General features: G+C 36.3%; 1 protein-coding gene across 7 annotated transcripts in view; it reads left to right on the forward strand.

The window, feature by feature from the left end:
• Nucleotides 1-9,134, forward strand: part of LOC117417917 (rho GTPase-activating protein 22-like) — a 33,877-nt gene extending 24,743 nt beyond the window's left edge. For all 7 annotated transcript variants that reach the window (XM_034030316.3, XM_034030317.3, XM_058985092.1 and 4 more), the window contains 7 exons: nucleotides 949-1,077; nucleotides 4,566-4,773; nucleotides 5,259-5,391; nucleotides 5,593-5,666; nucleotides 5,928-6,049; nucleotides 6,225-7,137; nucleotides 8,777-9,134. In XM_034030316.3, the coding sequence (XP_033886207.3) occupies nucleotides 949-1,077; nucleotides 4,566-4,773; nucleotides 5,259-5,391; nucleotides 5,593-5,666; nucleotides 5,928-6,049; nucleotides 6,225-7,137; nucleotides 8,777-8,999 (1,802 nt within the window). In that variant the 3' untranslated portion in view covers nucleotides 9,000-9,134. The remainder of the gene's footprint in view (nucleotides 1-948; nucleotides 1,078-4,565; nucleotides 4,774-5,258; nucleotides 5,392-5,592; nucleotides 5,667-5,927; nucleotides 6,050-6,224; nucleotides 7,138-8,776) is intronic.
• The last annotated feature ends 1,989 nt before the right edge of the window (nucleotides 9,135-11,123 follow it).

Here is an 11,123-nt window from a genome sequence, read left to right on the forward strand (position 1 = left end):
AGGTTCATTTGAATTGGTACAGATATGTGGTTGTTCTGATCATTGCCTGAATCCTCAAAGAGAAGACTGGAAAAGCACGCATGCTACAAGTAAAAATAACTTGAATTCAGAGCTCTTTCCCACAGCTAGACCAAGATAAGGAAGGTGCAACACATAAAACAATGAATCCTATCTAAATTACAAATACAATTTAAAAAAAAAAAGCAGAATAATCTCTGGCTATTCAAACCATACATCATCCATGATCTTCTGATTACCCACAGGCATGTACACCTGAAGGCCTGAAGCACTCTTTCCTTTCAAAATGATACAAATGCATGTGTCATACTCATGTGACTTAAACCTGACTCAACATAATGATTATGATGTGTGAAACCATGTCAGACATCACATGATCTCTAAAAAAAAAAAAAATGTTTAAATGGCTACAGCTGACCCAGCAGAAAACCAGCTTGAAAGCATGTTTTAATACTATTACCTCCTTTATTCACATACAAATATTTTGTCCTATTTAGGTGCCATTCATATACAGTACAAAGTACTTTTCTTCTTAGTTCTTATACATAACTGTTATGTGTGCTGTGCTAACACTACATACAGTTCTCTGTCACAGTTGTTTGTTTTGTAATCTGGTACTTTTTAAAAGGTGCTATAAGAATATATCATTCAGTCTGGATCTACAGCACCTACGTACTGATGCTAGTTCAGTTATGTGTTCACTTCCAATTAAAGCGGTTACTAGTGGAGTCCACTACAAATCACTGTTTATGCATAGCTACGGTACTCCATTTTTATTGCAGTATGAAATAGAAAGGAGTTCTATTTTCATACTACAACTTACTATTTGTATCATACTTGTACAGTTTTATTCAGAGAAAGTACATTTTGTTCTCTATTTGGTGTTAGAGTTCAAATCAAGCAGCTGAACTATCTTTTTTTTTTTTGCAGGTGGTGCAGGAGAGCGGGACAGAGCAGCCGTCAATCATGAAGCCTTTCTCCTCATGGCCAACTCCCAGAATGACATGGAAGATTGGGTGAAAGCAATCCGACGCGTCATTTGGGCTCCATTTGGAGGAGGTATTACAAATAGCATTGGAAAATAATATGAATTATTTGCCAAAAGGTGAAGGAATACCTTTACCTTTTCTATTTAAAATTGTGGATTTTGTTAGACATTCCACATAAATGTATCATTAGACATTTTGTGTTTATGAATAATAATAATAATAATAATAATAATAATAATAATATATTTATTTTGTATAGCACCTTTCATTAAAAGATATCCCAAAGCCCTTTACATTTAAAAAAAAAAACTTAAAATACATAAATATACATAAAACAATACAATAACAACAGTGCAGTAAGCCAATGTATAAAAATGGGTCTTGAGGCGCGATTTAAACATAGACACAGACTGAGTCCCTGATAGGCCTTGGAAGGGAGTTCCAGAGACGAGGGGCCAAAGAGCAAAAGGCACGATCTCCCATAGTTCCTAATTTTGTTCTTGTCACAAAAAGGAGACAATTTTTAGCTGACCGTAAATTTGCGTTAGGGAATGTAGCAGCAAAGCAGATCTGATGTAAGATGGACCCAGGCTATTCAAGGCTTTGAAGGTCAGCAGCAAGATCTTAAAGTCAATTCTATATTTAACTGGTAACCAGCGGAGAGATGCTAAAACTGATGTTATGTGGTCATGCTTTCTTTTTCTTGTTAAAACTCAAGCAGCAGAATTTGTTGTATTGTATTGCAACCTATTAAGAACATTAGTGGAAACACCCTCAAACAAGGCATTACAGTAGTAAATGCTCGATGAAATGAAGGCATGTATCAGTTTCTCCACATCAAACATTGACAAAAGATGATCTAGGCGAGCGGTATTTCATAGATGAAAAAAGATACTCTACAGATATTTCTAACGTGGGCCTCAAAAGACAACGCAGAGTCAAATGTAACACCTTGATTTTTAACTTCGTAGGACTAATCTCAAGCCCATCAATGACTAAACTAAAACTACCAACTTTACGCAGCTGGTGTGGAGAACCCAATAGCATGACTTCTGTCTTGCTAAGATTTAATTGCAGAAAATTCTGCTGCATTCAAGTTTCAATTTCAGTCAGGCAGGTATTAAGTACAGAAACAGCCAAAGCAGTATCAAATTTAGTCTGCAGGTAGATTTGTATGTCGTCAGCATAGCAATGAAAACTAATGCCATGACGACTCATTATTTCTCCGAGAGGGAGCATATAGATACTGAATAAAAAAGGTCCCATTAGACAGTAGATGTAACTGAAGTTGAGACGCTACCACCCGTTCTAAATTTTTTGCCAGAAAAGGTACATTTGATATTGGCCTGTAGTTGCACAGCACATGAGTCCAAATGTCCAAATTATTATATATTTTTTTAAATAAAGGAGTAATAGCAGCAAGTTTAAGGGGTGAAGGAACAATTCCAGATCTCAGTGATTGATCAATTATGTTAATAATAAAGGGACACATGGTTGACAACCAAGATTTGAATAAGGAAGTGGGAAACGGGTCTAAAGAACAGGTGGTAGGTTTTAATTTGGCAACTAATTCAAACAGACCCAGAGGGGTAACCTCTACAAAATCAGTTAAAACAGTCCCAGTGAAAGCAGGAGGATAAATAATTAATGCAGCAACAGTGGGTGAAGACCAAGTAGTCACTATTGCAGGTGGATAAAAATGGGGTGTAAAATGAAGAACAAAATGTCCTAGCCAGTCATTGTGCATTGGTATAAAATTAACATTACATGGCATGGTGTATCACTATCTACAAGGAATCACCAATTCTGAAAGAAAAGAGATGTAATTATGGCATTAACACATGGAATATAATTTCGGAAAAGACAAGTTTATGATTAAATCCCTGAAACCCAGGGCTTCTGAATTTAAGTTGTATCAGTAGTCTATCTGCTGATGGAAATGCAGTATGGTATGTATGCAAACATAACAGTGAGGTAAGAGGCTGTGAAGCATCTACATTTCTAGGCATTACGTTACAAATAACTAGTTATTTATAGCAAGACTATAAAACAAGAGCGACCCCCAGCCAGTGCAATCTGTTACTGTAAAGTCTGAAGCAGTAACACAAAAAAACCTTTTTATTTGTAACTGACACAGAAATATAAATCGTGTCAAAATTCATGCCAGACACCAGCCCCTTGTCTCAGATTAACATGGCATGCAGGGGGCAGCAAATGCTACTGAATTCTTCGAGTCATCAGGGATAGAACTGACATTCAATTAGAGTAGAAATGTATTGTCTCTGTCATAACTTGTGACCTATAGTTGGCTGCTGTTTACATTGGCTGCAATGCCGGATACAAGAAACACGGCAGGCAAGATTATACCTGCCTGTCCTGTTGCCTACAGGATGACTTCAGAGTAGTTTTATGACTGTTCAAATACTTTTTACTGCAAGCTGTGATTAGTTCCTGGTCGTGAAGACAAAAGCAGATGTGCCTTTGGTCGTTTATGAAGGTCTCTTACTGTATGCTGGCTTCACTGGATTAACGTAAGGCTGCCTGTACTGGGATTGTTGGGAGTTGGAATGTTTCTCATGATGCCTGAAGTCAGGGCTTTGCTTTTCTGTAGCTCTTGTACTCTGACTTACCATGATTTCTGTGCAATCTCCAGTGGCTGCAGTGTACAGCACTGCTGTGAAACAAAAGAAGGTAGGAGAGATAGTCTGGTATAGAGTTGTCTGTAGTATTATTATTTGTACCAGATTTGCTGTGACTGTACTTTGTAGAAATATACGTTTGATTTACATAACGTAACTAGAATTATTTCTGTAACCGATTACATTTTATTATGATTTTGTCCCGAAAATAATGCAATGTTTTGAATTTTACCATATGCCATAAAATGGAACTGATGATGAACAACTACTGTATAATGTACTGTATAACATTTTTATTTTATTTTTATAGAGACCAAACCATTTTTGTTACTTACATTATTCTTATACCAGCAGTATAATCTTCAACATTTGCATATGAAGATAAAGCTACTGGTACCATTGTATGTTACAGCAGAATATCTCTATTAAGAGAACCACAATGACTCAGTAAAATGGTCTTATTTGGTCCTGCTAGAGGAAGATCCGTTTTCAAATTTAATGTCCGACAGCTTTATATGGAGCTGGTCACAAGGTGGGCATCTATCATTGTGATTATACTCTGGATCTACATTTAGCATTACAGGGATTCAATGTCTTCCACGATGACCTCAGATATAAATAGTTATTGAGTGGGTGGGGGTATTGAAGTGATATACTGTATAATATAATGTGTGGACATTTCAACTGACTGAAAACAACAACAACCATGTGTAATGTATGTCAGCACATACAACTTATCTGATCACTTTCTGATCACCCATTTGATTCGTGCCTCTATATGCTCTTTTCAATTGATTTTGTTACGTAGACCATAAGAAACTTGGACATTTTTTTGGATTATTTTGATAGTTTAAAAGTTTTGCTTTGTGGCATAAAATACATAATACCCAATTACACCATTCTCTGTTTTACAATTCAGGCATATTTGGCCAACGATTAGAAGACACTGTACAGTACGAACAGAAGTTCGGACAGCGTCTGGCTCCATTGATGGTAGAACAGTGCGTAGATTTCATTCGAGAGAGAGGCTTGGATGAAGAGGGATTATTCCGAATGCCCGGCCAGGCAAACTTAGTAAAAGAATTACAGGATGCCTTTGATTGTGGAGACAAGCCTCTTTTTGACAGGTAAGTCCCACTACTATGTCTAAATTTACAATAGCTTCCAGTCTGTGAAAAGAATGTAATTCATGTACAGTATGTAGTAATGTGTTTCAATCTATCATCCTTTCGTGCTGTTATCTGACCACTTGCAGTCGGTATGAAGATCTTTTTCAGAGATTAATCATTTTTTTTGTAATCCTCTTGCAAATATAAAGGTATTTTAAGTTATTCTTTTAAAACATCGCTTTAAACATTTGGTAGAAAATATTTCAAATAGATAACTTTTTTCTGAATGAAAACATCCTGGGTTATTTATATTTGAATATATGTTCTACCTTCTACGGACAGTTCGAACCTTTAACACATATAGTATGTATCCTTAATGCATTAATGACAGCAATAAACTGAACAATTATGTATGCTTTTACCAGTCTTAACATGTGTTTTCTGTTTGTGCCTGGCTCTGGTTTGGCAGTGAAATATGATAACCTTCATTTCACCTCTTCCAGTAACACTGACGTCCACACAGTCGCATCCCTACTAAAGTTATATCTTCGAGAGCTGCCAGAGCCTGTTATCCCCTTTGCCAAGTATGAAGACTTTCTCTCCTGTGCACAGCTGTTAGCCAAGGATGAGGTGGAGGTCAGTGTACTTCAGGTCAAAGCTGATACTGATACTACTTTAACTGTGGACATTGGAATTACAGCTGAAATATCCGTAACAAAGTATACAAATGAAAATGAATAGGCTATTTGCCCACTGTGCAATATAGAGCAGGTGTAATATAGAGTAAGGCATTTGTATGAATGACTTGTCCTTGATGGAAATACTTCACACTTGCAGGGTATTCAGGAGCTGGTAAACCAAGTGAAAAATCTTCCTCAGGCCAATTACAACCTTCTTAAGTACATTTGCAAGTAAGTTATAGTTTTTTTCTGCCTCTCTTTTGCCTCAGTAGATAAAAGCCATACATTCATAATGAGTTAATGATGTTGGCAAAAGAAATCCTGTAAATGTTTTTTTTTTTTTTCTTCTAATACTTATAAGATATATCTAAGATTTTATTTAATCCATAAAAACCATGCTGTGGATTATAAAACATGACTTTCTATACTCATCATCTTTAAGAATTATTTTGATTCAATCATTTTTTTCATTGCTCTTACTACTATTTACAGATTCCTTGATGAAGTCCAGTCCCACTCAAATGAAAATAAAATGAGTGTGCAGAACCTTGCCACAGTTTTTGGGCCAAATATTCTACGACCTAAATTTGAAGACCCAGTGACTATAATGGAAGGTGTGTGCTTTATTCTGATAGGAAGACACCAGTATGAATGACAGCACCTCTTGAATTATGTTAAGAAATACACATTATAACCAGAATTTTCTTGAAGGATTGTTTCCTCAAGAAACCAATATTACTAGATTATTTTATCAGATTTACTGTATAAAGCTTTGAATTTTCTTTGCAGGAACCTCGCTTGTGCAGCATCTTATGACAGTGCTTATTAGCGAACATGAACGACTTCTCACCAGTACAGAAACAGAAGCCACTGTCGCCCAGCAAGAAGAGAGACCCCTGTTTAAATGCAACATGGTTGAGTGGATTTCTGAAGATGACCTACAGGGAAGCCACTCGAAGAACAAAAGCGTGAATCAACCTGATGATCTCTGCAGCAGTGCCACTTCACTTGACGTTAACATCAGCACCCCCATAATGATGTCCAAAGTTGCATCTCAGGGAAAGGGAGATATACAAAGCCAAGCAGCAACCAGTCCCAGTAAACAGATGAAGTCCCTTCCAACCTGGAAATATTCCTTTAAAAGTTCAGGGGGGAAATCTAGCAGTGTTAAATTAGGTGGCTCCTCAGTGGATATTCCAAATTTGCCATCTAGTGGAAACTGGTTAATTAATGGACTTTCATCCCTCCGTGGCCATAGAAGGACTTCATCAGGAGACCGGGTTAAAGACTCAGGCTCCCCCCAAAGACTGTCAACATACGACAACGTTACTGCATCTAGTCTGAGCGTACCGAGTGTAGCCAGCACAACATGGTCCACTTCCTCTTGTGAGATTTCTGTTCCAGACTCTGTCAGTAGCTGCGCTGCCTGCAATGTGAGTGACTCTTCAGGGCAGATCTGTGGCAAAGTGGAATGGTCTACACAAGCCTCTCAAGGGCAGAGTGACATCAAAACTTCTGAGTTGGAGAACAGTAGCGAGGGGTTGGAAGTTTACATTAGCAGCATGAACTGCAGTGAACACAGTAACATGGTGACTACATCAAATGACTCTGCCAGCTGTTCAAAAGCACTGACCAGCCTGGTTACAGAGCTCAGAGAGGAGCTAGGGAAACAAAAAGAGGAATACGAGACCAGGATAAGAAGGTAATGATTTTGTTGATATTTCTAGAGAAATTAACTAAGTATTGTTTCAAACAAGGCTGGAATTTGATCTGTGTGTAGTTTTTTGTTTTACAAGTTCCAAAAATGCTGTAATAAATCACTCACCTTACAAGACTGTATTTGTTTTGAGCTGAGTCGAGCCTGGAATTAAATCAAAATTATGTCAAAATATTATAAAGTATAGCTAAGTGAAATAAACTTTGATTTGATTCAGACCTCGGGTTCATCACTGAAACGTCATGAAACTTGTTAATTATTGTGTTAAGTTTCAGAGGCTTTGCCATCAAAGGTTATTGTATTGGATTTGGTCACGAACCAATTTTGGGACCTAAAGTTCTATAAATAGCGTGCAATGTCTATTTTAATCATTTCACTTTATTAGAATTTTCCGCTAATTAAGTCAAAATTAAAAATAATGCACAATAGAAATGTATTTGCTTCTGAAACCTTACTTACTTACGTCAAAATCCAGCATGGCACCTGGAGCAGAGACGCTGCTAAACGGAAGTAGGTTTTAAAAAAAGAAAAAATAAATAAATAAATTATTAACAGCATGGCTACATAAGGATGTTTTTTTTTGTACCTCCACTGTACAAACCTTATTAATTAAAAAACTGTGTATAACTGGCAGTCTACAGACAGTATTTTTCATGTAAATAAATAAACACTTACATTATTATTATTATTATTTATTTCTTAGCAGACGCCCTTATCCAGGGCGACTTACAATTGTTACAAGATATCACATTATTTTTACATACAATTACCCATTTATACAGTTGGGTTTTTACTGGAGCAATCTAGGTAAAGTACCTTGCTCAGGGGTACAGCAGCAGTGTCCCCCACTGGGGATTGAACCCACGACCCTCCGGTCAAGAGTCCAGAGCCCTAACCACTACTCCACACTGCTGCCCCTGTATGTGCAATACTAGTTCAAATGTACATGTATGTGCAATACTAGTTCAAATGTACCTTAAAACAATGCAGCAGCAGTTGTATTACTTTTGATTTAACAGCAGGCACAAAGTACATTTTAGTTTCCTTCAGGCTTACGAAAACCATATTTTTATTTTTATTTTTGCATTTGAGGGTTCAGTACAATTGCAGATCTTTTGCCAGCAATTGTCAGGTTTTTTTTTTTTTTTTAATAGTTTTTTCTTATTCAATCCATCTTTCTTAGTCAATTGCTTCTGTATTTAACAAAATCTGAAAACTATCAAGTTGTTTCCACACCCTTGTGTATAAACACAAAACCACATACAAAGGGGGCTGGATTTGTTGACATCAAGCAAAGGGGCAAAACTCCAAAACTACAGTAGCCAGCCATCCTGTATCAGCAATGGAAAAATGCAGACTGCTTGTATACAAAGCAAGATTATCTGTGGATATACAGTATGGGGGTGTCTGTCTGTTTGTACATTTGTATGTCACATTTCAATTTGAACATATATCTTGAGAACACATCCTGTAAATCAGTCATTTCAACCTAATGACACAGGTCTTAAATACATCATAGTATATTATATAATATTCTGAACATACTGTTGGCCACAAATAATTTGAGAGCTCTAATTTTGAATTTACAGCCGTGTTACTGACATGCTTGTCTGTTAATTTCTAGACTTGAAGAATCAAGTGCAGAGCTGCACGTGCAAGTCAATAGACTTGAGGAGGAACTGGACCAAGAAAAAAAGAAATATGCAATGCTTGAAATAAAACTTCGAAACTCAGACCGGGCTCGAGACGATGCAGAGAAAAGAAACCAACTCTTGCAAAAAGAAATGGAAGAATTTTTTGCTACACTCGGTGATCTAACTCTTGGAACCAGGACAACAAACATATAATCTTAAATCTCAGAATCCTTGGAACTGATGAAATTGAATTGATTTCCATTGTGAACTGTGTATTTGTAGCATTCTGTACTCATGTATCATGAGTATTCTGAAGTAATTTCATGCTGTCAATGAATTACTGCTTTAGTATTATATTATATATATATATATATATATATATATATATATATATATATATATATATATATATAGTTCAGGCCTTTTTTATCAAATATATGGCTACAAGATACGCTTAAATTATATGTACATAAACAGTACAAGCTTTGTCTAAAGCTTTAGTATTACCATCTAAAATTAGAAGTGGCCATACTGGCACAAGCACATAATGTTGACCAAAAATTGCCTTTTATTATGCAAAAAAACTTAAGACCTAGTTGTAAGATGTCAGTGATATTTACAGCTGAAATTATTGTTATTGACTTGCTTTATTCCAATGCCCCATAATCAGTTATATTCATGATGGTGCTGAACAGATTTTATTGCATTTTCATTATATTGCAGTATAAACATTTCCCAATAAAATTGTTTTATTATTTATGCCTCCAAGGAATATTTTTTTTTTATGGCTAACTATTTCCCTTAATCCAGAACACAGTGTTAAAGCCCTGTAACATTAATTTGTGACTTCAGCTTTTCTTCACCTAATAAAGGTATCAATGTGTGCATTGTTGTTTCACAGCAAGTTTGAAGGTCATATTTATATGCAACAATGTATAAACTTTGGGTTCCTATTAATCCTGAAAAATATTCCACCTGATAATATAACTCAGTAAAAAATGTATACCGTAACTTTAAATGTATTTATAAAAAAACCAAAAAAAACAGACAATGTGTCAAAGGCTTTAGAGTTAATTTCCAAATTGTTACATTTTTGCTTGAATATATGAATGTTATTTTGAAGACTTGCAAACCAGCAACATTTGATACCCTGCTGTTCAGATGTCCACAAAATCCACACCCCTAAGAAGTAAGCTTTTAGCATCAGATTAAGATGAATAAATGGTGCTGTTAGGTTAGATAGATTGGCTTTCATTAATTGGTACACAAATAAATATGCAGACAGTCAATGCCAGCAAGGGGTTCAAGACACTCAAGCTGCAGTTATGCTACTGCAAAGATTCCTGGAATATTAAATGCACACTACTTATTCACGTGTTGAAATGTGTGTATATGCGCCAGGTTGTGACCACCAAACCCATTTCACCTGTAATACGAGTATGCTGCACATAACATTACCATTAGCTCGTTCTTCGTGTACTGCAGCGTGAAGCAAAGAAACACAGGCTACCATAAAATTTACTCTAGTTCCGTGAACACTACCCTTGGACATGTTCTAGTAACAGTGAGAATAGAAACCTTGCACATACAGTATGAATGCATGTGGAGAACAAGAGCCCAATCAGTCCATTAGTTTGTTCCTTTCCTTGTGTGAACACGTACAGCAGTGTGGTATGTATAATTGATATGGACAGCGTTTACCACAATGCAGCAGTGTAAAGGGTTAATGTTTACTGAAAGAATACAGCTGTGTACCAAACAGTAAGACAATAACTAAAACTGTATACTCTATATACAGCAGAAATATAGAAGTCATATTAGGTCAAGATCATGGTCAGCAACACATTAAGACGTTGCTATATAACCATGCAAATCTGAGATGTACAACTGTGACACTGTGGGGGCTACATCTTCATAAAATAACTGACAAGGCGGTTAGTTTTTCTTGTATCATATCTGCAAATCAAAGATGACGAGAGAATCACAGAATGCAGCTATGTACCGAGTATGAAGCCATATTTAGAAGTATTAGGTCTATCATCTGGAAAACAAAAAGGTCACAACACCAATATGGCAGCACTTAATTCAAAGGCTGAAATGATTTAGGGTAGTACCCATGTAGAACCAGCCTCATACAGGCTGAAACCTGGAGAGACAGAGGCAAGAACAGATGATGTTGTCATTGCACCCTTTCTGCCACAAGAGGAAGAACAGACATGGGAAACTCTTCAGTGTATAACAGGTTTAACTTTAGGAAAAGGCTGTTCATGAAAATCAGATACAAAAATACATAGAAAAAAGTGAGACAGCATGAATAACTACAAATATATTAGAGAA

The sequence above is a fragment of the Acipenser ruthenus genome, chromosome 13 (assembly GCF_902713425.1).
Source record: "Acipenser ruthenus chromosome 13, fAciRut3.2 maternal haplotype, whole genome shotgun sequence".
Lineage (NCBI taxonomy): Eukaryota > Metazoa > Chordata > Actinopteri > Acipenseriformes > Acipenseridae > Acipenser > Acipenser ruthenus.